Source organism: Rhinoderma darwinii, chromosome 1, assembly GCF_050947455.1.
Source record: "Rhinoderma darwinii isolate aRhiDar2 chromosome 1, aRhiDar2.hap1, whole genome shotgun sequence".
In the NCBI taxonomy this organism is placed as follows: domain Eukaryota; kingdom Metazoa; phylum Chordata; class Amphibia; order Anura; family Rhinodermatidae; genus Rhinoderma; species Rhinoderma darwinii.
In genome coordinates this window covers 612,136,849-612,162,322 of record NC_134687.1, presented here as the reverse complement: position 1 = coordinate 612,162,322, position 25,474 = coordinate 612,136,849, and the positions used below count along the sequence as shown (strand labels likewise).

The following is a 25,474-nucleotide window of genomic DNA, read 5'->3' as shown; positions in this document are numbered from 1 at the left end:
AGGAGACGGCGAGTCAAGATACAGGAGGTGAAGGTCCCCGTACACCAGTTTCTTCATCGAGGGACTGTACATGGTCAGATATCGCCCGCAATTCCACTTCCTCACCCAAGCAACAACGGGCAGAATCGTCGAAGATGCCACATCGACAACGCTCAGAAAACCGGCTTGCAACCATCCCGGACTGATAAGTATCGCATAGAGGCTCCATGAGCGCATTTGATTGTGCCTTATATATTAATGTGGCAATTGGTTCTGGTGGGATATTATGCCGACAAAATTCCTGCTATAATAGGCATAAGCACTTGTACCCGTGTTGTATAGGAAGCACAACTTATTTTTTGATACTTTAAAAATTAAAATGTTAAGTTCCAATATATCACGAAAAGATGGCGGGAAGGGGAGGGGGGGAGGGGTCACAGACCAGAAAAAAGTGAAGTTATGTATGCCAATTTAAAGTTTGTCTCACAGGAAATGCTGGTGACATTCCTGGATGGGCATTTTGTTGTTAAAGGTTGTGCCAATTTTCTGGCACCGAATGTAAATGTTGTTATTGTAATGTTGGGAGCAATCTGGAGCAGACGCCGCCGGGCGGCTACCAAGGCAGTAAAGCACGCTTGCCTAGAATTAGATATTTATGACCAGTCAATTGTGAACCTTTTCGGAACGCCCACTTTATGCAGCTGACCTCGTGGAATGTAAAGGGGCTTAGGTCCCCTAACAAGAGAATGATGGTACTCCGTCACTTAAAAAAACTCCATACGGACATCGCTCTTCTTCAGGAGACACATTTGGAGGAGAGCGACTTCCACCGCATGAAAAAGTTGTGGGTGGGCCAAGTATACGGCTCTTCAGCTTGTGGCCGTAAAGCGGGGGTACTTATTTTAATAAATAGAAACCTGGTACACGAGGTAATTCATACTGATGCAGATAAGGAAGGGCGACTGCTCCATATTACTCTAAGCACACCATGTGGGGTATTAAGCATTTATAATGTGTATGGACCTAATAGTGATAATATTGAGTTTTTCAATGGTTTGGAAAGGGCCCTTATGTCAGATAATGTCCAGCACAAAATAGTGGGAGGTGACTTTAATTCAGTTTCTGATCACAAGGAGGATAGACGCACACACAGTTCACAAAGCACGGGATCCATTCCAACAGGGGCTCCCAGAAAACAGGACCGAGTGTTGGGACCTCTGATGGAAAGAATACACTTAATAGATCCCTGGAGAAGGGGTAACCCGGATGCCCGGGAATTTACACATTACTCCCACGCTCAACAGTCCTGGTCCAGGATTGACTACCTCTTAATATCCCCAACACTACAACCGAGGCTGAGAGCCGCTGAGATAGGGGACCTAGTGATCTCAGATCACGCCCCGGTACGAGTAGATTTTCAGGAAATATATCCCAGAGGATCAGACTTCATATGGAGATTCCCGGCTCATTTAGCAACTGATGACACCTTTGTGAGACAGCTAAGAGGGTGGTGGTTAGAATACACGTCGACGAATTCAGAACACAGAGATGACCCCTCACTGTACTGGGATACGGCCAAGGCAGTGCTGAGGGGAAGGATAATGGCGTATACTGCCAGCAAAAAACGGGAAATAACACAAAAATTTAATGCTTCTAGTGCTGCACTGAGGGCAACCTATACAGCATATTTGGCACACCCTACATTAGATGCCAGACAGGCCTGGATTCAGGCAAAACACTCTTTTGACGAGTGGGCAGCTCAGAAAGAAACAATATATACTCGAGACTTTGAAGCTACTTTACATAAGTTCGGAAGTAAGGCGGGTAAACTTTTGGCCAATATGGCTCGAGGAAAGCGCTCAGTGCAGCACATAGCGAAATTGAGGGATCATAATGGGCGAGAAACATGCGATCCAATTAGTATTAATTCCATCTTGGCTAAATTTTATGAGGAGCTGTACTCTGATACATCTTCCCTTCCGCTGACAGACACACTGTTAGACAAGGTCACTTTACCGGTCATCTCCGCGGAACAGTTGCAACTTCTAAATGCCAGGGTCACAAGGGGGGAGGTGGATGAGGCAATAAGAAACCTTAAAAATAGTAAGGCGCCTGGTCCAGATGGACTGACCGGCGAATTTTTTAAAGTAATGCGGGAACAGATTACGGAGACTTTGGTCTCCTTGTTTAACAATGCTCTGGGAGAGGAGGGGTTACCACCATCAGCAGACACATCTTATGTGAAATTATTGCTTAAACCTGGAAAGGACCCCCTACTACCAGGATCATACAGACCCATATCGCTCATAAACGTGGACGCTAAACTCCTTTCCAAAATCATAGCTGATAGGTTAGCGAATATAATGCCGTTCCTCATAGCCCCAGAACAAGTAGGTTTTATTAAAGGTAGGTCGGCGGTCACCAACATCAGGACGGTTCTGGCAGTGCTAGATAGAGTACAGCATAACCCATTTCCGGGGGAACATTCGGCTTTACTTTTACTTGACGCGGAGAAAGCTTTTGACAATGTCCGTTGGAATTGGTTGGATGCTGTCCTGGATAAGATGGAAATAACGGGGGCATTCAGGATATTATTACACCACATATACAAAGACCCTAAGGCTAGAATCTCCACACCAGGCTTTCTGTCTAAACCATTCCGTCTATGTAAAGGTACAAGACAGGGGTGCCCGCTATCGCCACTGCTGTTCAATCTGGCTTTGGAGCCGCTGGCACGTTATCTGGCGTCATCCAATTTATATACGGGCATAAGGGTGGGGGAGATGGAGGTCAAGGAAACGTTGTTTGCAGATGACATCTTGTTATTTCTCGCAGACCCCCTTAAAGATGTTCCGCGTATCTTCCAGGCATTGAACGACTTTGGGAGCTACTCAGGGTACAAAGTTAACACGTTAAAATGCCAGTTACTAGATTTGGGAACGCAGGACCCAACATATAGGCGGTCCCTAGCCTCCCTGGATGTTGAGATGGCTAAGTCAAACATTACTTATCTGGGTATTAAAGTGGGTCGGGCACCCAACTCGCTGTATGATCTAAATTATCCCCCCCTTATACAAGATATCCAAGCAGATCTTCTGAGATGGCACAGTCTACCTCTATCACTGATGGGAAGGAGCTGTTTGGTCAAAATGTCAGGATTTGCGAAATTACTCTACCCGCTCCAGACTATCCCACTTCTGGTCAAGCACTCAGATATCAATACACTCAACTCATCATTTACCAAATTCATATGGGGGGGGAAGAAACCAAGAATAGCGCTCACGAAACTCATGATGAGGAAGGCGGAAGGAGGGGTCAATTTCCCTAACATTCGGGGTTATAACCTGGCCTGCTTGAGTAGACATCTGCTAGATTGGAAACACAACACAGAGTTCCACTCCAATACTAGACTGGAGAGACAGCTAGCAAAACCTTGGGATCTCATGGCTCTGGTACACACAACGTTCACTTGTCTCCCAAAGATCGTCAAGAAATCATCTCTGTTACGAGATACCATCATTGCCTGGAAGGTATTGCGCAAACACTATAACCTCTCTTATCGCATTTCAAAACATATGCCCTTATGGCAGCACCCAGAGTTTGCAGCAGGAAGATCTAACAAACTAATGTCAGAATGGAGGGAGAAAGGGGTAGCGACTCTGGGGGATATGTTCCACGCGCAGGATAAGAGGTGGTTAACCTTGCAGGAGCTCCAGAATAAATATGTTTTTGTTCGGCATCAGCACTTACAGTACTTACAAATAGTTAATCACTGTAAAACTAAACTAGCGGATGTAGCGGATGAGGTCCCCCCCAACCTGTTTGATTCATGGTTCACGGACAATCACAGACACTCCATTTCCCAATTATATAGTACACTCAGACCAACACTAGTGAAGATGTCCCCGGGGCAGGCCTTTGGGAGATGGGAAAAACTGTTTAATTTACCAGGCATTGAAAAGCATATTGAAAAAGGGCTGGTGGATTTCAGGGCACACGTGCACAACGAAAACTGGAGGGAAACTCATCTGAAGATCATTCACCAAGCAATATATGCATTTACCCTGGCCCCCTCCGCCTCACAACCAGATAGGAAAACGTCATGCCCTAGATGTAATATCTCAAAGACAGACATGTATCATGGCCTTTGGGCGTGTGCACATATTCAGCCATTCTGGGGGGAGATAACATCCTTATTGCAGCAGGTGGGCAGGTTCCATGGGAATTTAGGGCCAATGGAGGTCTTATTCCATATACAACATGATGGAGAATTAGAAGAGACAGAAACGACACATTTAGCTCCCATGGCCCATGCCACACTGATAGTGGCAAAGAGGTGCATACTCCAAAACTGGCTGGTAGCTGAAGTACCGACTCAGAACATGGTGGTCCAGGGGTTGAGGAAACTGTTTTATCTAGACCGCATTGGTATATTACAGAATAAAGACACGCAGAGCAAAAAATTCTTTGAGAAATGGAAGCTTTTCCTCACAAAATATTTCACCAGTGAAGAACGAAGGGACATCATAGATCCGTTTACGGGAACGTCATGGTACTTGATTGAAGATCTTAAGGGCACTTTAGGGGCACTGAAAATATCACGGGAGTAAAGCATATATATCCACTGGGATTTCTTTATTCTTGCGGACTAGCTGCCTGAGTTGGTGAACTGCTTCACGAAGCTCCAATTGTTATGTATGCTCCAATTTCTTATTTGTTCTGTGTATTGTTTAGTTATGTAAGTTAGGCAGATATGCAAAGTTATGTAACAATGTTTACAGGAATACCCGACAGGTGGGGTTAAAGGAAGGGAAGGATAGAGGAGATAGAGGAGATGAAGGAGGGCTGATAGCCCATGGGGAATAACTTCCAAGATCAAACCTAGTTTGCTGGGAAGCATTCACTATCACATGTTCATTTATACATTTTTTGTAATGTTTATTATTATGGCAATGCATTACTGTATGATTTGTGTTTTTTTTTTGTGTGGTGAAAAAATTCAATAAAAATATGTTTAAAAAAAAAAAACAACCATTAGTGGAGTCGATACCCACTACCGGGACATTTTTAGGCAAATCAAACAATGGCATAGCTAGAGACATAGCAAATTCCACTGACATAATATTAGCAGAAGACCCTGAATCCACGAAGGCACTGCCGGTGGCAAACCTACCCTCAAAAGAGACCTGAAAGGGAAGAAAGATCTTATTAGGTTTCATATTTACGGGAAATACCTGTGCGCCCAAGCGACCTCCCCGATGATCACTTAGGCGCGGAAGTCTCTCCGGCTGTTTATTCTTACGCCTTGGACAGTTGTTCACTTGATGCTTGTCATCCCCACAGTAGAAGCAGAGACCATTCTTCCTGCGGAGCTCTCTACGTTGTTGGGGAGACACGGAGGCCCCGAGTTGCATTAGTTCATCCGAGACTCCTGTGGAAGAATGAAGCAACGGAACCTCGGGAGGCATCATGGGGGAACCAGAGGAGAAGGCACAAAAACGTTCAAGTCGTCGTTCCCTGAGACGCCGGTCAAGATGTACAGCTAAAACCATAACCTGCTCTAGAGTGTAAGAAGAGGGATAGCTAACTAATAGGTCTCTCAGGGCGTTCGACAGACCCAATCTAAACTGGCACCTCAAGGCAGGGTCATTCCACCGAGAAGCTACGCACCACTTCCTAAAGTCAGAACAGTACTCCTCAACGGGTCTCTTACCCTGAAGGTCACCAGCTGACTCTCGGCAAAGGCAGTCCTGTCAGTCTCGTCATAAATAAGTCCGAGAGCAGAAAAGAAACAATCAACGGAGGAAAGTTCAGGGGCGTCAGGAGCCAAGGAGAAGGCCCACTCTTGGGGCCCTTCCTGGAGCCGGGACATAATTATACCCACCCGCTGGCTCTCAGAACCTGAGGAATGAGGCTTTAAACGAAAGTAAAGCCTACAACTCTCCCGAAAGGAGAAAAAAAGTCTTCCGGTCCCCTAAGAACCGATCAGGCAACATGAGGTGGGGTTCAAGAAGTGAGGTGGAGGGCACTACCTGGTTACCATCACACTGGTTGCACCTCTGAGCTTGGGCTTGGACCTGTAGGGAGAGACCCTGCATTTGCTGAGCAAGGGTCTCAAGGGGATCCATAGTTGTGTAGGAACCAGGGTAGAAAAGGTATATGGGCCTGTGATTATGTAATGACGGGGTAAGGAGTTGGACAGGTGAGCCCTAATCTACCCGCCACTCAGTCCCTGCCTATTTGCACGACCCGTTCTATGCGACGGCGTACAACTGGGCGACGGTCCCTACGCTCAATACGTGCACGAGAGACAAACAGACAAGGGTACACAGAAGCTACGGGAAATGGGGCAGTTGCCCATGGCAACACCGCAAGCAACAAGAGTAGTGAACGAGCCGAGTCAGACCAGGAGTGTACGAGGTACCAAACGCAGAGCAGTAGAATAGTCAGTAAAGCCAGGGTCAATTTGAAGCAGAGGTCAGTAGTACTAGCAGGAACAGCAGAGCCAGGAAACCAGACAGAATCACAGGCAAGGAAGAGCAGGAAATGAGGGTATAAATAGACAGAGGGCGGGAGCTAGCTCCGTCTGGCCAGGCTGTGATAGGTTCTCCTACTCCTCAGCCTACCAGCCTGAGTGGTAGCAGATTGAGTCACTCTATCAGAACTAGGAGCAGATGCAGACTGATTAACCACGGGCGTCGACACAGAAGCTGTGTCTTGCAGATCATTTACATAGGGTCTGTATTTGTGTAGAGGGTCTGGTCTGGGGTCTGTATTTGTTTAGTAGGGCTGGTCTGGGGTTTGTATTTGTTTAGAGGGTCTGTTGGGGGTCTGTATTTGTGTAGAAAGTCTGGTCTAGGGTCTCTATTTGTGTAGAGGGTCTGGCGGGTCTGTATTTGTGTAGCGGGTCTGGTTTAGGATCTGTATTTGTTAGTGGCTCTATGGTCTGTATTTGTGCAGAGGGTCTGATCCGGGTTTGTATTTGTGTAGAGGGTCTGGGGTCTGTATTTGTGTAGAGGGTCTGGACTGGGGTCTGTACTTGTGTAGAGGGTCTGGTCTAGGGTCTGTATTTGTGTAGAGGGTCTGCTCTGGGGACCGTATTTGTTTAGTAGGTCTGGTCTAGGGTCTGTATTTGTGTAGAGGGTCTGGTCTGGAGTTTGTATTTGTTTAGTAGGTCTGGTCTGGGTTTGTATTAGTTAAGAGGGTCTGGTGGGGGTCTGTATTTGTGTAGAGGGTCTGGTCTGGGGTCTGTATTTGTGTACAGGGTCTGGTCTGGGGTCTGTATTTGTATAGAGGGTCTGGTCTAGGGTCTGTATTTGTGTAGAGGGTCTGGTCTGGGGGTCTGTACTTGTGTAGAGGGTCTGGTCTAGTGTCTGTATTTGTGTAGAGGGTCTGGTCTAGTGTCTGTATTTGTGTAGAGGGTCTGGTCTGGGGTTTGTATTTGTTTAGAGGGTCTTGTGGGGTCTGTATTTTAGGCTCTGGTTTTATCAGGTGCTACGAGTCTCACATGATACTTTGTGCTCAGATCTCCTAAGTGAAGTCACATGGCCTGTTTTATCAAAACCATCTAACATAGCAACTAATCAAAGTGCAGCTTTTATTTTTCCAGACAGTTTCTGAAATGAAAGCTGAGCTTTGATTGATTGTTATGGGCAACAGAGGCTGTTTTTCTGTCTATAAACGTGGCCGATTGTCTAGTCGAAGCCCCACACAAAATGCTGACATCAAGTAACTGATCAAGAAACTTCCAGTGTTATGGTCAGTTCACGTTTTTTTGTGTCGCTGATTTGGACGCTTCAGAATCAGCGCCAAAAATCGGCCTTCATTGATTTCAATGGGAGGCAGGTTTTTTTTTCCGGCCGTTCACTGGAAAAAAAGCAGCATGTTATCTCTGGCCGTGGTTTCTGCCTCTGACCTTCAATTGAAATCAATGGGAGGTAGAAAAACCCATAGCGCTAGTTTGTAAGCGTTTTTTGCCCACGATCCTTGCCGCGAAAAATGTGGAAAAAAGTGCAGGCAGTTCAAAATCTGCCTCAAAATTCCTGAAGCAGATTTTTTTCTGCCTGCAAAAAACCTCTGTGTGAACAGGGCCTTAAGATAAATATCTGTCCTAGAGGTCATGTCAAGGTCATCACTGTATAATGTACTGCTGTCCCTGAGACCACAGAACAACCCTATTATAGCTGTCACTTGTGTGATATCAGTACCTAATTCTACACAACCTACAGTAGATATATAATATCTACCACCCCGGACTACAAGGGCAAAGGTTATGGATTCTGACAACCGTGATAGGTATAAAGAGAAGGAAGCTTACCCAGATAGATTTATTTTTTAACGATAAATACACACACGCACACGCACACACACACACTTTTAAAGCAAACTAAAAAAAACTGACAAATGTATAGACAGATAGATATTAGATATAATGATAGATAGATAGATAGATAGATAGATAGATAGATAGATAGATAGATAGATAGATAGATAGATAGATAGATAGATAGATAGATAGATGAGATAGATAGATAGATAGATAGATAGATAGATAGATAGATAGATAGATAGATAGATAGATAGATAGATAGATAGATAGATAGATAGATAGATATGAGTTAGATAGATAGATATGAGATAGATAGATAGATAGATAGATAGATATTAGATAGATAGATAGATAGATAGATAGATAGATAGATAGATAGATAGATAGATATGAGTTAGATAGATAGATAGATAGATAGATATGAGATAGATAGATAGATAGATAGATAGATAGATAGATAGATAGATAGATAGATAGATAGATAGATAGATAGATAGATAGATAGATAGATAGATAGATAGATAGATAGATAGATGGATGCAGCGCCACCTGGCGGTTATATAGTAATAGTAACGCTTGTTGGTTAGAGCACGGTGCTGGAGGAGATGACGTGTGTAATGACGTCAGCACGTCCTGGTCCCGCAGTTCCCTGCACTGTCAGACCGGGAGTGGTATAACCGGATGGATTTCCCGCGGGAAGAAGAGGAGGACGAGGCGGAGTGGCTGAGCCGGGAGGAGGGCGCCGCTGCCTGTAATAGTTACAGTACATATGGGGTGGGGGGAAATCACTGGCTGGAGGTTCAATACTTTCCTTCTCGTAGTGGAAAAAAACTTACCATATGGGTAACTGAATAATGACTCCCCCCCCCCCCTGACACGTGACAGGGCGCCCACCCCTCCAACTCGTAATGGGGGGAGGGCAGTGACGCCCACCCTCCACCACCCCGGTATGTGACAGGCGGGGGTAATGACAACCCCCCTGACAAGTGACAGGGTGATAATGATGCTCACCCCCAACACGTAACAGAGGGGCGGGGGGGTAATGACACCCCCTTCCACTTCCCCCTTGACACAGGGCATAATGACACCCACCTTCCCTTCCCTGACAAGAGACGAGGATAATGATGCCCACCCCACCAACACGTAACAGGGGGGTAATGACACCTCTCCTCCCCCCCTGACTAGTGACAGGGGGATAATGACGCCCACCCTATAATGATGGGTGAATTATATGTATTTTATCAGTAAACTTGGGATTCTCTTTCCAGTTTCCCGCTGTTCGGCGTCGTCTTCCCGGCAGGTGATTGTACATCTGGACATGGACTGCTTCTACGCTCAGGTAGAAATGATCCGGAACCCAGAGCTGAAGGAGAAACCTCTCGGTAATTGTGTCCAGGTGATCATACAGTTGGGTAGTTGTGTGGCAACCTATAGCCCCCCTGCAGGTACCCATGCCTCCTCCTGTCATTGATGAGCTACATGGGCATGACTGGGGGCATCAACTTCTGCTGGACGTCTCCGGCACCACAAGAAAAAAACAAGAGGATTAGCTGAAAAAAATGACTGAGAATGATTGGTTGGTTGGGTGTGAGAGTACGCTGGAGACAACGGCGTGCACCTACCAACCTCTGACTTCTATGGGCAACTTTAGTCTTGGAGATTTTTTTTCCCTAAAAAAGGATTATACACGGATGCCATGCATGTCCGCCCAGCAGAAGTGATCTGTTACAGATGGCTCCGGTCTGGAAGCTCCGTGTGAGCATTCAGTTACGCATTTCTAACTGTCTAGCACTGTATGAGGGGGTAAACACTATGACTGGCGCTGTATGGAGAGGCACACTGTAGTTGGCGCTGTATGGAGAGGCACTTTGTAGTTGCCACTGTATGGAGAGGCACACTGGCTGGCACTATGGAGAGGCCTTTTGTAGTTGGCGCTGTATAGAGAGGCACACTGACTGGCACTGTATGGAGAAGCACTTTGTAGTTGGCACTGTATGGAGAGGCACACTGGCTGGCACTGTATGGAGAGGCCTTTTGTAGTTGGCGCTGTATGGAGAGGCCTTTTGTAGTTGGCACTGTATGGAGAGGCACTTTGTAGTTGGCACTGTATGGAGAGGCACTTTGTAGTTGGCACTGTATGGAGAGGCACACTGGCTGGCACTGTATGGAGAGCCACTTTGTAGTTGACACTGTATAGAGGCACACTGGCTGCACTGTATGGAGAAGACTTTGCAGTTGGCGCTGTATAGAGAGGCACACTAGTTGGCACTGTATGGAGAGGTACTTTGTAGTTGGAACTGTATAGAGAGGCACTTTGTAGTTGGCACTGTATGGAGAGGTACTTTGTAGTTGGCACTGTATAGAGAGGCACACTGTAGTTGGCGCTGTATAGAGAGGCACACTGTAGTTGGCGCTGTATAGAGAGGCACACTGGCTGGCACTGTATAGAGAGGCACTTTGTAGTTGGCACTGTATAGAGAGGCACTTTGTAGTTGGCGCTGTATAGAGAGGCACTTTGTAGTTGGCACTGTATAGAGAGGCACTTTGTAGTTGGCACTGTATAGAGAGGCACTTTGTAGTTGGCACTGTATAGAGAGGCACTTTGTAGTTGGCACTGTATAGAGAGGCACTTTGTAGTGTGCACTGTATAGAGAGGCACACTGTAGTTGGCGCTGTATAGAGAGGCACACTGTAGTTGGCGCTGTATAGAGAGGCACACTGGCTGGCACTGTATAGAGAGGCACTTTGTAGTTGGCACTGTATAGAGAGGCACACTAGTTGGCGCTGTATAGAGAGGCACTTTGTAGTTGGCACTGTATAGAGAGGCACTTTGTAGTTGGCACTGTATAGAGAGGCACTTTGTAGTTGGCACTGTATAGAGAGGCACTTTGTAGTGTGCACTGTATAGAGAGGCACTTTGTAGTTGGCGCTGTATAGAGAGGCACTTTGTAGTTGGCACTGTATAGAGAGGCACTTTGTAGTGTGCACTGTATAGAGAGGCACTTTGTAGTTGGCACTGTATAGAGATGCACTATGTAGTTGGCACTGTATAGAGAGGCACTTTGTAGTTGGCGCTGTATAGAGAGTCACACTGGCTGGCACTGTATGGAGAAGACTTTGTAGTTGGCGCTGTATAGAGAGGGACGTAGTATTCCAGCCACCCACTGAAATCGGAGGGAAAATGTAATACTTAGCGGAGGCAGCCGTTATTTGCAGAGACTCCCCACTTTGGCTAATATAGGGGGAGGGGCAGGGGGCCCCCTTTATTAAGCCTTTTAATATTGATGTACTGTAATATTTGTTATATTATTATTAATAAAGCCTCTGACATGTTGCTTGTTTTCAGGCGTCCAGCAGAAATCTTTTGTGATTACGTGTAATTATGTAGCCAGAGGACTGGGTGTCAACAAATGTATGTCCATCCGAGAAGCCAAGGAGAGGTGCCCGCAGCTCGTCCTGGTCAGCGGGGAGGATCTAACGCACTACAGGGAGATGTCCTACAAGATCACAGGTGGCTGCTGGGAAAGGGTGGATGTGTATCTAATGAAGTTATTACAGCGCTTTCCCAGACAGTTGGAGTAAAAGATCAATTGCTGCAAAGCTAGACGGATTTCACTTCAGGGGTCTGTAAAAGCTGTGCGGGTACCCCTGTTGGTGTTGTAATGGTAACCATATTGACTGTCACCAGGCTTTCCACAAACCAATATAACTGTTCAGGACCCCCTACTCTATTAGGGTTTATTTAGACGTACGTAAATATCGTCCATGCCGCGGCTGTCACATAGACGCATGTATTTCTATGGGGCTGTTCACATGTTGTTTTAATGGACCGTGTTAAGGGCCCGTGAAAAAATAGGACATGTCCGTTTTCACAGATCCCCCAATAGACTCAAGTCTACGAGTGATCCATGAAAACGGGTCCTGCACGGGTGCGACTCGGACATTTCAGTTTAAACTAGTTCATCTGAATAAAGCCTAAGTCATAGTGTGGCGAGTGTCTCCTGTTCTGCTCACCTGCTGATTTCATTGGACGATTTGCAATACCGCATTTCCTGATCTCCGAAGGTAACTACGCTGGCGCCGGCTGCTTCCCTCTGCCTGTTAATTGTGAGGAGGGGGGCTGCATTTAGTCCGATCAGGATGACCCTTTTAACCCTTTCACTGTCAGGAATTTTGGGATAATTTTCACACTTCTGATATACACAAATGAAACCTGAACTATAAAGTAAAAAATTAGGTTATACATTGATAAACATAAATTTCATAAAATTAGACACCTGGTACAATTTAAAAATGCCACCCAGTACTTTACACTCATGGGCGCCTTCGTGCAATTTTGCATCAAAGTTCAAGGTTTTGTAAAAAAAAAATGCATAAGAATTCATGTTGTTTGGTAAAAGTCTGATCTGAGCAGAGATGCAAACACCTAAAAATACATGTTCAGAGTTCATACATGTCACTTATGCCTATGTGTGTGTATATATATATATATATATATCTCTTCACATAATCCGTACGGAAGAGACCAATATTGGTGATCTAGATGCTGCTAAATATCAGTCGACAAATAATCTGATTAGGCGCAGGAGGTGATTACATGTACAACTGCTCATCTTCTCACCCCTTTATATATACTGTCTTATTGGGGAGAGATGACAGTAACAGGCTGTGCCCCCTTGCACACACAATCCGTTGCGGCAATGGTTTAAAGTCATGAGGTATTATGTTCATGGTGAAAGGGTTAAAAGTATGCTGGATATACACAAAAGGGTTAATCACGATTAAAAAAAAAATTATAATACAGGAAAATTCCTTTAGTCCAATAGTCCTTTGTTTTCTGTTGCTGGATCTTTTATTTTGTTACAGATCTGTTGGAAGAGTTCGGTGTGAAGGTGGAGCGGCTCGGCTTCGATGAGAACTTCATAGACATCACAGAGCTGGTGGATAAGAGGCTGCAAGAGCGAGACCCTCAGACTGATAAATCCATGGAGGTGTCCGGTCACGTGTACAATGGTCAAAGTAAGAATGTGATGAGGTCAGAGATCTGTGGGGGTCGTTTACTATAGTGGGGGTCACTCAGGCCTGGTGACACATGGATTTATTACAAGTGCTTTCTATATAATTCACAGCAGTCTCCACTGGCTGCAACTCTGTGTGTCCTGACTCTATGGAGTGACCATTAGCCTGGGAGGAGCTATGTCCTGTGCTCAGTATCGCCCCCTACTGTCTATTGTACTTTGTATGGGGGAAGGGGCCACTGCTCTGTGCACGTTATTGGCTTACAAGAGCTTTTCCCTATCCATAGCCTAGAGTCCCCTGCTCAGAACCCCCCTCTTTTAGTGAGAGCAGACAGCCACTACAAAGAGCAGGTTTATGAGCCCAAGCATTACAGGGGTACCCTAAGAATAGATAAAAAGGGTCTGCCACCCGACCTGCACTGTATATACGGCGGATGTCGGGACGGGGTTAAAGGGATTGTTTAAGAATAATAGGTCTGCTTTTTTTCCCCCAGAAACGGCGCCTACAGTGGGGTCTGTTATTGCTGCTCCTCCCTTTTCACTTACATAGGACTGAGCTGCAATACCAAACACCTCCCAAGAGTGGCGCTGTTTCTGGGAAAAAAGCAGACCTATTATTCTTAGATAATGCCTTTAACCCCTTCGCAACATCTTCCATATATATACGGTGGAGGTCAGGTGGGGGGGGGGAGGAGTATGGAGCCCGCTCCATAGAACAAGTGTGTCAGCTGCATGTTACAGCCGACACGTCAGTGTAACGTGCCGGATCTCCCTCGTTTAACCCCTTCGATGCTGTGGTCAATAGTGACCGCTATATCTAAGCCATAAGATAGACGGGAGGTGGCCCCCTCTGATGTTCCATCAGCCCCCCAGATCTGCCATCTTTGTACTCCAGCAGGGCTTAACAGGAGCTGGTCAGAAACACAATATATTGCAGTACATTAGTATTGCAGTATATCGTGCAAGTGATCCAATGATTGCTGGTTCAAGTCCCCTAGGGGCCTAATAAAAAAAAATCAAGTACAGTTACATAATTTACAAGTTTTTTTTTAATATATATCAAAATGAAAAAATATTAAAAGTAAAAAAAAAAAAACCTTTTCCCATTCTCCCCAAAAGCAATTATAAAAAAAAATAACATAACTGGTATCGCAACGTCCGTAAAAGTCAGAACAATTACAATATAACATTATTTAATCCGCACGGTGTACGCTGTAAAAAAAAAAAAGTAACTTAATGCCGGAAACGCTGTTTTTAGGTCAGCTCACCCCAGGCCCGGAGAATACACCACTAGGGGCACCATTTATTACTGACCGTAGTTTGTCGTGTTTTGTCCCCTACAAGCAATTACATTATACGGCCGGGTGCACACGTAGTGTAAAAACCATGGATTTACCGCTCCCGCAGCATCATACAGTAAATTACCAAAAAGAGAAGATGTGCAAAGACATGCCATGAAAAGGTATAAGTTTATTCACAAGAATAGTACATGTAAGAAAATGGATGATATAAAATGAGTCCCGACTACAGAACAAAGGAACAGCGTCAATAGGTGATGCAGAAAGTGTCCAGGAGAAAGAAATGGTGGTCGGTAACAACAAAAATAAACGGCACGTACAACCTGCATGGAAAGGGAGGGCAATACAGTATATGAGGCAAGAGGTAAAGTGCAAAGTGCTGCAAACAGGAACAAGCTAGTAAGACGCCCAGATAAAATGATACCGACCAATGATCATCTGCACCTCAGATGGCCTGCAACCCAGTGTGCGTGTCGGTGCAAGCCGTCACCCGGGGGAATGTTTAATCCGCAGCATGTCGATTGTATTTGCGTAATCACTGGTTTTCTGTTGTGCGTGTTCCCTGTTGAATTCAATAAGGAGGTAAAACAGCAACAAATAGCAGATGTCGCCAATTTTTTCGACTGAAAAGCTGCGATTCCGCTGCAAAAATTTCAACTCCGAAAAAAATGAACACGTCTTTTACTTACCCAGAATTCTGTGCTTCTTCATCCAGTCCAGCCTCCTGGGGTGACGTTTCGTCTCATGTGACCGCTGCAGCCAATCACAGGCTGCAGCGGTCACATGGGATGATATGTCATCCCAGTAGGCCAGTCTGCAGGACGTCAGAGGGTAAGGGTGTCCTTTTTTTTTTTTTTTTTGCTCTTGTTTTCTGCAGCGGACATTCCGGCCGAAAAATTGCACCACAATTTGGTGAGTTTTTTTGGCCGTAATTCCCTGCGGCCGCCAGGGTGGATACACTGTGTACTTTTACGGAGCGTATCTGCCCTGTGTGAACATTCTCATGGGGTAATACTAAGACGGGAGGCTGGAGAGGTTAATCACATGGCTTTTCTCTGTGTTCCAAGTTGTAGATCACAGTGACTGGACTCACAAGCGTTTCATGGTGGGGTCTCATGTCGCTACTGACATCCGGGCGTTGGTGCACAGCCGGCTGGGTATGACGGGCTGTGCTGGGATTGCATCTAATAAACTTCTCTCTAAACTCGTCTCGGGGACTTTCAAGCCAAATCAGCAAACCGTTCTTCTTCCTGAAAGCTGCAGCCATTTGATCAACAGTCTTAACCATGTGCATAAGATTCCAGGTAAGTCTGTGTTACCAGTCACTGCCACCAAGGGGCTTCAACACGGAGCCAAAATACAACCTAAGTATAAGTCTGCATTACTAGTCACTGCCACCAGGGGGCTTCACTGGGAAGCTAAAATATGACCTTGGTATAGTTATCTCACAAAGGGGGCCTTGAGGGGGGGAACCCCTCTGTGACATCCATATATCCTAATATAACCATAAAATTAAACGGTTTGCGCCTCACAATGCCAGTTCCAATCCTACTGTTTTCTGTAGTATTCGTTCCCGCGTGTCCCAGCTGTTTATCTCTCACAGCTGTATTTAGTGGGCAAGAACTGCAGTTTTAGAAAGTCCGAGCTACGTTTGTCACGACCAGCCTACGTATCCCAGCATACCCCCCCCCCCATTCCAAACACATCACGGTGGGCACTTTGTATTCGGCATATGAGCCGGATGTCGGGTTCGCCGCATGCACAGGACTTTCGATTCGGCATATAAGGCGGATGTGGTGAACTCCGAATGCGCTGGACAGTAGATTCGACATGTGCAATGCATAGTAAATAACGGCAGCGCGCTTCGAGCCTTGGACATGTTGGTCACAGGGCATGATCCCCCAGGGCTTCACGACGTATGGTGCTGGGATGCCCGCAGACACATAGAGGACTGTTTACAGCGAGCGCTGCAGTATGAGAAGTCGGGAACGCGGCAGAATTGAAATACAGGATCTGTTAGTAAATAAGTGAAATAACTATGTATAATAAAATATTTCAAAGTGGACAATCCCTTTAAGCTTTGGTCTATCATCATGGAAGTGTTGTGGCCCTCTGGTGCTGGTGTTTTTTTTTAGCTACTACACCCATCATTGGGCTGACATTAAAATCAGTCAGGGACTGCCTCTACAAATGATATATTATATGATTATGTTACACACGAGTTCTGTTATTTTGACCCTATTCTTACAGTTCAGGTGGTGCGTGTTGTTTATTTGTCGTTCCGTTCAGGCATCGGTTATAAAACAGCCCAGCGTCTCGAGGCTTTAGGACTAAGCAGTGTAAATGCCCTGCAGTCTTGTCCTGCCGCAGTCCTGGAAAAGGAGTTGGGAGCCCCAGTTGCTCATCGTATCCAGATGCTCAGCAGAGGAGAGGACAGTTCACCGGTAACACCCTCTGGACCTCCGCAGGTATAGGAATCTGAAGAAAAAACATTTTTTTTTTTAAAACATTTCCCAAAGACCATGTGTGCCCAGTTATCTAGTATCACTACTTACAGGGTAGATTGACCTTGGAACACCATTATAGAAAGTCTGTCAGTGCGAGAGCGACTCTGTGTAATAGAGGGGGGACCTAAGTGGGACCCCACTCATGATATAGGAGGGGGTTGTCGCCATGAGACATTTAACTACAAATACATTTCTTATCTTACATCTAACCCATCCAGAGCTGATTCTCTCTTAGCTCAGATCCCCAGCACCCCCTGATGCATCATTCTCTCTATCCGCTTGTTCTGCCGATCTGCATTACAGAAGGTGTATCTCCTATATTAGGCATTACCCTCGGTAGTGACTTGTATGGCATTTTCTTTCTTCTTGTTTTTCAGTCCCTTAGTGAAGAAGATTCATTTAAAAAATGTTCCACAGTATCAGATGTGAAAGCAAAACTGGAAGAGCTGCTGCGCCTCGTACTCCATAGGTAAGCCCGTGTGTCAGGGGGATACTCTGCATTATAATTCATGTTGGAGCCATCCATGTGTGCATGTTTATGGGTGGTATCTTCCTCTAAATGATATCCTCTGTGCACAGACGCATTATATAATCTTTAGCACTAAACTCACACCCCACAGCATCCCCTGCTGCTTGTCTTTACAGATAGCATTCTGCTGATCTGTAGTTTGTCGTGTTTTGTCCCCTACAAGCAATTACATTATACGGCCGGGTGCACACGTAGTGTAAAAACCATGGATTTTCCGCAACGTACTTTGTTGCGGAAAATCCGCAGCATCATACAGTAAATTACCAAAAAGAGAAGATGTGCAAAGACATGCCATGAAAAGGTATAAGTTTATTCACAAGAATAGTACATGTAAGAAAATGGATGATATAAAATGAGTCCCGACTACAGAACAAAGGAACAACGTCAATAGGTGATGCAGAAAGTGCCCAGGAGAACAAGAAATGGTGGTCGGTAACAACAAAAATAAACGGCACGTACAACCTGCATGGAAAGGGAGGGCAACGTCCAGGTGATAAAGGGCAATACAGTATATGAGGCAAGAGGTAAAGTGCAAAGTGCTGCAAACAGCAACAAGCTAGTAAGACGCCCAGATAAAATAATGATACCGACCAATGATCATCTGCACCTCAGATGGCCTCCAACCCAGTGTGCGTGTCGGTGCAAGCCGTCACCCGGAAGAGTGTTTAATCCGCAGCATGTCAATTGTATTTGCGTAATCGCTGGTTTTCTGTTGTGCGTGTTCCCCGTTGAATTCAATACGGAGGTAAAACAGCAACAAATAGCAGATGTCGCGATTTTTTTATTTTTTTTTTAGACTAAAAAGCTGCGATTTGGCTGCAAAAATCTCAGAAAAAAAATTACTAAGTCTTTTACTTACCCAGAATTCTGTGCTTCTTCTGCAAGTCCAGCCTCCTGGGGTGACGTTTCGTCTCATGTGACCGCTGCAGCCAATCACAGGCTGCAGCGGTCACATGGGATGAAATGTCATCCCAGTAGGCCGGTCTGCAGGACGTCAGAGGGTAAGGGTGTCCCCTTTTTTTTTTTTCTTTGCTTCTGTTTTCTGCAGCGGACATTCCGGCAGAAAAATTGCAGCACAATTCGGTGCGGTTTTTTGGCTGTAAGCTGTTTCACGAAATTACATTTGATGCCAAGAATAGAGCAGCATGCAGTGTTATTCTTGCTGTCATTAACGTGAGTTACTGGAGCGCAGCGGTTGCGGTTGGTGTCCCTCGTATGACAGATAAACAAGCCATGGCGCAGATGTGACTGGAGCCTTACTCGTAAGTGGTGACTTATGTGTTATTTTATTTTCCATTCCAGACTGTCGGCTGATGGAAGGAGCCCCCACACCCTGCGATTAACCATTCGCCAATTCTCGGCAACCAATAAATATTTCAACCGGGAAAGTCGACAGTGTCCTATTCCAACGAATGTGGCTCAAAACATGAGCAGTGGTAAGGGACAGACAACCATTAAAGGACAATGTCAGCAAGGCAGATGTGGCAGCCATGAATATAGGTTGGAGCTCTATACTATATATTTTTTTATTTGCTACCTGCTAGTCTGCCAACTTCTTGATCATATATCTAAATTATTAGGGTTTTTTTGCGATTTTTCACTACATTTTCAGTTAGTGGTGCAGGAAAAAGACTTTGGGCTAACTGGAGACAATAAATAAGCAGGCTCGCTTCTGTGTGTGGATAACCAGGACTCCCTGGCTCATTAACACATGGATTCCCAATTCTCGCTAATATATTAAGATCCAAATAGTTTGATTAATGTTCTAATACATGTATTTGATAAGTCATTTGCAAATTATAGGGAAAGCCAACCTCATACACTGCCCATTCACAGCAAGATGCAGTTATGGAGTCAAAGCACTTAATAGGGACCCTTAACAAAAGTAACAGATCTATCAACAGCAGCTTGTTGACCGCTTCCATAAAGGAACATAAACTCATGTTTTTATTGCTCCAAATTGACCAGTTAAGCAACTTTTAGATTAAAAATATGCTGTTGTTTTGCTTTCACAGCTCCTATGCTGATCGGTCTCCATGGTTACAGACTACAAACAAACCCTTCATGCAGTCTGATCCTGCAGTTCTGTGTCACTCTTTTCCATCTGCCCACTCTTCTACAAGAAGAGGTAGTGGCGTAACACATGACTGCAGGATCAGACTACACAGGGTTTGTATGTAGTCTGAACAGAAGAAATTAGATCCAGCGCTGGTTGTTTTAAAAGGAAACGATGTTCCAACTTTATTCGTACAAATGGTAAAATCCGATGGAAGTAAGCACGGTTGCATCAGCAATAAGCCTACGCGTTTCTGACAGATCACCTGTCCTTAGTCATGGCACGATGTGGTATGTAGTCTGTTACCATGGAGACACATAGGTCTGCATAGGAGCTGTAGACACAGAATGGTGGGAGATTTTTAATCAAGACTATTTTTGCTAAAATGCATAATTTTTTTAATCAAAAGCACACTCACACTGTTCATAATTTGTTATATAATTGACGGTTGAACAGATTTTTTTTTTCTTCAGCATCAGACAATTGCGCAGTTGTCTCCCCACTGATGGAGCTGCTAATGAAGCTTTTTGAGAAGATGATCGACGTCAAGTTGCCCTTCCACCTTACCCTCATGAATGTTTGCTTTTCCAACCTCAAGGCTTCTAAGTCTTTAACCCCATCACGATGTTCGATTGGATTTTACCTGACCCAGAAAAAGTCTTTGTTGGGAGATGACTGTAAGGTATGTTTGTAGCTAGGACACCATTACCTGGTAGAAGGCCGGCCGCCTTTTCTGCTGAGATTGTGTGGGAGTAATTTTTGTAAAAAAAAATAATAATCTAGAATTTTTTATTTCTCAGGAAAATATTGATTTGTAGCGCCATTAGACTGAACATATAGTCAGCGCTGAATTCTTGAGTGCAGCGACCACTTATATTCATGCTATGTGGAGCCCCAAAAAGGACTTGGATCCCGGCCACTGCAGCAGGGTGATGGTTGTAAGTTACAGCTGACACCCGCTGCTGATGGCACGGGTTGAGCTCCTGAAAAACGGTGACATCAATGTGCCATAAGGCCCACCCGCTAATGACCGAAATGGGTGGGTAGGGGTTAATATCGCTTCTACTGAGAAAATAAAATGCATTCATGTAAATAGACACTAGTGAAACGTTGTGCTGGATTTACACTATTGGAGCCTTGGATTTGACCTTCCTGCACAATAGCGATACGGCATTGGTTACTTTATAGCTCGACTGAGCATCCATATCTATTTCAATAGCAAGGGGGAGATAAGCTGCCGCCGGGCGACTCTGTCTCCACTTATCTCCAAGGAGAACAAAGGATTTGCTGAAATCCCACATGCCAGATCCTTTTTTTTTTTCCAACAATACACAAGGAAGTCCGTGTGTGACCAGCTTAAATTCTGGGGGCTTGCCTTTACAAGCAATGCTTTTAAAGGGTAACTAGCTTCTGATATGTCATAGTGACATGTTAGAAGTTTTGATTGGTGGGGGTCTGAGCACGGAGACCCTTAGCGCTCAGCCGCTTTGTTTCTGTTCAGCTTTTTCCGGAAAACCGATGTATCAGAGTATGGGCTCATAGACTTTCTATTGAGTCTGTACACCACAACATTGATTTAGGGAAAAAGACAAACAAACAAAGCGGCTGAGCGCTTCTGCTGCTTCGTTTTAGTGATTGGTGGGGTCTCAGTGCTCGGACCCCCACCAATCAAAACTTCTAACATGTCACTATGATATGTCAAAAGGTTGTCGAACGTTTAGTTACCCTTTAAAGGATTGTCTCATGAAGAAATAGACCAGCGGATTGTCAGCGGAAAATGCAGTCATGTAGTACTAAGTGCTGGCCGCTCAAATAAATGGTTTACCATGTATAATATGCATGGACTGGGCCTTCACGAGCTGCTCTTTGTGAGCATCTCTCTGCTCTGGCTCATAGAGTGGGGTCCGAGCAGGGGACCCTCCTTCTACACAATACAGCCATGTGCCCTAATATTGGATATTTTTTTATATTCTAGTGAAATTCCATTAATCCGCATAGCATTAAATATTCCGGCCCTTAAAAATCGAACCGATTAGGGTCTTTCAGTCCAATCCGCGCTGACGCACCCTATTGACAAAGGGAATGGTAACACCCAGTTGTCAATTTCAAATGAACAAAGGACAACGGAACGCAGAGTTCTAAGAAAAGATGTTATTTAATCTCCAATGTAAAGAGGCTCGGTCACCAGATTATCAAATCCCTGTCTCCAATTGCATGTGATCGGCGCTGCAATGTAGATAACAGCAAAGTTTTTTTTTTGTTTTTTTTTAAACGATCATTTTTGGCCAAGTTATGAGCAATTTTATATTTGTGCAAATGAGGCTTTCTAGTGGACAACTGGGAGTGTTTTCTCTTATTTCCAACTGGGCGTGTCTTGTGTTTGTGACATCTGGGCGTGTTTACTTGTTTTACTAGCTGGGCGTTGTAAATAGAAGTGTTTGTCAGCATCATATCAGCATCATCCACTTCTATTCACAACGCCCAGCCAGTAAAACAAGTAAACACGCCCAGATGTTACACACACAAGACACACCCAGTTGGAAATAAGAGAAAACACGCCCAGTTGGAAATAAGAGAAAACACGCCCAGTTGTCCAATGGAAAGGCTCATTTGCATAAATATAAAATAGCTCATAACTTGGCCAAAAATGATAGTTTTAAAAAAACCAAAAAAAACTTTGCTGTTATCTACATTGCAGCGCCGATCACATGCAATAGGAGATAAGGATTTGATAATCTGGTGACCGAGCCTCTTAAGTATTTACTAAAACACACGTCAGGAGAGCTGACAGCTCCTCTATACTACACCACACAGAAGAGCTGACAGATCCTCTATACTACACCACACAGAAGAGCTGACAGATCCTCTATACTACACCACACAGAAGAGCTGACAGATCCTCTATACTACACCACACAGAAGAGCTGACAGATCCTCTATACTACACCACACCACACAGGAGAGCTGACAGATCCTCTATAATACACCACACAGGAGAGCTCACAGATCCTCTATACTACACCACACAGGAGAGCTGGCAGATCCTCTATACTACACCACACAGGAGAGCTGACAGACCCTCTATACTACACCACACAGGAGAACTGACAGCTCCTCTATACTACACCACACAGGAGAGCTGACAGCTCCTCTATACTACGCCACACAGGAGAGCTGACAGCTCCTCTATACTACACCACACAGGAGAGCTGACAGCTCCTCTATACTACAGCACACAGGAGAGCTGACAGATCCTCTATACTACACCACACAGGAGAGCTGACAGATCCTCTATACTACACCACACAGGAGAGCTGACAGATCCTCTATACTACACCACACAGGAGAGCTGACAGATCCTCTATACTACACCACACAGGAGAGCTGACAGCTCCTCTATACTACACCACACAGGAGAGCTGACAGATCCTCTATACTACACCACACAGGAGAGCTGACAGATCCTCTATACTACACCACACAGGAGAGCTGACAGCTCCTCTATACTACACCACACAGGAGAGCTGACAGCTCCTCTATACTACACCACATAGGAGAACTGACAGATCCTCTTTAACCCCTTAAGGACCGACACATTTTTCTTTTTTTCTTTTAGTTTTTCTCTCCCTGCGTTCCAAGAGACATAACTTTTTATTTTTCCATCAATGGAGCGGTGTGAGGGCTTATTGTTTGTGGGAGGAGTTGTAGTTTCTAATGGCACCATTTAAAGTACAGTATAATGTACTGGGAAACTGAAAAAAATCATTTGCGAGCTGAAATTGGAATAAACTGCGATTCCTACGTAGTTTTTTTGTTTTTCGTTTTTACGGCTTTCACGTGCGGTAAAAGTGACAACTTAAGTTTATTCTGCGGCTCAATACGATTGTGGTGATACCAAATGTAAAACCTTTTTGTTAAAAAAAAAATAATAAATTGTAATAATTTTGTTTTACCACATGGTGAGAGCCATAACTTTTTTATGTTTCCGTGGATTGAGCAGTGTGAGGGCTTATTTTTTTGTAGGACAAGCTGTCGTTTGTATTGGTACAATTTTGTGGTACGTAACAGTTTTTGATCGCTTCATATAAAATTTTTCTGCTAGCTAAGGTGACCAAAACAGCGGTTTTGGTGGTTTAAATTTATTGTTTTTTTATTGCGTTCACAGTGCGAGTTAAATAATGGTATGTTGTAATAGTTCAGACTTTTACGGACGCAGTTTTCTTTTTTTTCATGTCTCCCTTTTCCCATTTTTCCTCTAAAGTAATGTAGTCTTTTGAACTTCTTTTTTTTTTTTTTTTTTTTTTTTACTACTAACTTTTTTAACTTTTTTTTTGGTTTTTTTACGGCATTTATTAGTCCCCCTTAGGCGACTTAAAGCAGCGATCGTTATATCGCTGGTACAATATACTGCAACACTAATGTCGGAGGGGGCCGCCCCCCTCTTTTCACCGCTTCAGATGCTACGGTCACGATTGACCGCAGCATTTGAGGGGTTAAATGGCCAGGAACAGTGCAATCGCTGTTCCTGACCAAAAGTCTGGGCTGTCAGCTGTAAATCACAGCTGACACCCGCAGGGTATGGAGGGCGCTCAACCCTTGAGTGCCCTCCATACTTCCTTATGACACTTATCACATACATGTACATGATAATGCGTCAAAGGGTTAACCGGAGGTTTTCTTAAAAAAATTGTTTGTTGAAAAAGTAAATCTGTTTTATTCTTATTTAGAAAAAATATGTCATTGAATATTTTTCTTTTGTGTAAGGTAACGGGTTTCAGTACAAAAAGTAATCCATCATTTTTCGAAAAGCGAAGTAACTCTCCCTGTCCCGTGGTAAATGATGAAGCTTCACTACCTGAGAACATCGACATGGATGTGTTCAGTCAACTACCTGAAGATATTAAGAAAGAGATTGTACAAAGTCCACATATGACCCGAAGGAACAAAAATATCCAGACGAACCGGGCATTAGCTGCCACTGGGGGAATACAACATTTCTTTACTAGAGGAAACACGGGGCAGCAGCTAATTTCTACAAGAGACGAGGGACATTCTCAGGACGCAGTGCAGTCACCACTAAAAAAGTTCTTGAAAAAAGTCTCTGAATATACCATCAGTGCCCCTGCCTCAATCATGGCTCCTTGTACGTCACACGCTGCTTGTCCCCAAGGTACAGAACCAGATGTTGGGCTAGCGATGGATTGTACAGAATCTGGGGACAGTGGAGCCATGTCCCTTCCTAAAAGCATCGACATGAATGTGTTTTCCCAGCTCCCAGTAGAGCTTCAAAAAGAACTTATGAGCGAATGGAAGAACCAAAAACTCACTCCCAAAATCCAGGTTAAGAAGTTGCAAGACAAAGTAAAGACCTCAAAAGGTCAAAGGCCAAGCACCGCGTCTCGCCCCAGCAACCTGCTGAAGTATTTTAAGCCGAGTTAGACTGTATAACCTGTAATGAAGATACTCTTGTTTAAGGTCGTGTTTATAATTGTAAATAATGTTTATATTATGAGAAGAAAGTTCATTATAAAGTTGTGAAATAAGCAGGCAGTCATGGTTAAATTTCTATAATCTTGGCAGCCTTAAGCCACCACTAGAGGGAGCTCACCACAGTGTTAAACTCTATGGCAGCTGTGATAAAAACTCGATTTAGCGAGCTCTCCCTAGTGGCAGCTGCAGGGAATTGCTATGACTGTGTGACAGGAAGCAGTTCAGGACTAGGCCCCTTCTCACCATGGACCCCATGGCACTCATGTGT

General features: G+C 44.6%; 1 protein-coding gene across 2 annotated transcripts; it reads left to right on the top strand.

Annotated features, from left to right (window-relative positions):
- Positions 1-8,926: 8,926 nt before the first annotated feature.
- POLI (DNA polymerase iota) lies at positions 8,927-25,259 on the top strand. 2 transcript variants are annotated; one of them, XM_075841403.1, is made up of 10 exons: positions 8,927-9,059; positions 9,577-9,690; positions 11,655-11,819; positions 13,175-13,327; positions 15,692-15,928; positions 16,914-17,092; positions 17,509-17,600; positions 18,963-19,096; positions 20,190-20,398; positions 24,481-25,259. In XM_075841403.1, the coding sequence occupies exons 1-10, from the start codon at positions 8,990-8,992 to the stop codon at positions 25,153-25,155; spliced, it is 2,028 nt and encodes a 675-aa protein (XP_075697518.1). In that variant the 5' UTR covers positions 8,927-8,989; the 3' UTR covers positions 25,156-25,259. The 2 variants fall into 2 exon arrangements, with proteins under 2 accessions (XP_075697518.1, XP_075697522.1); XM_075841407.1 differs by lacking the exon at positions 8,927-9,059 and having other exon boundaries at positions 9,616-9,704.
- Positions 25,260-25,474: the final 215 nt, after the last annotated feature.

Bases quoted from the DNA above. Each gene is read 5' to 3' on its own strand.
- POLI (XM_075841403.1), top strand. From the start codon at position 8,990: ATGGATTTCCCGCGGGAAGAAGAGGAGGACGAGGCGGAGTGGCTGAGC. The intron at 17,601-18,962 runs GTAAGCCCGTGT...TTTCCATTCCAG, and splicing joins CTGCGCCTCGTACTCCATAG to ACTGTCGGCTGATGGAAGGA. The intron at 20,399-24,480 runs GTATGTTTGTAG...CTTTTGTGTAAG, and splicing joins TGTTGGGAGATGACTGTAAG to GTAACGGGTTTCAGTACAAA.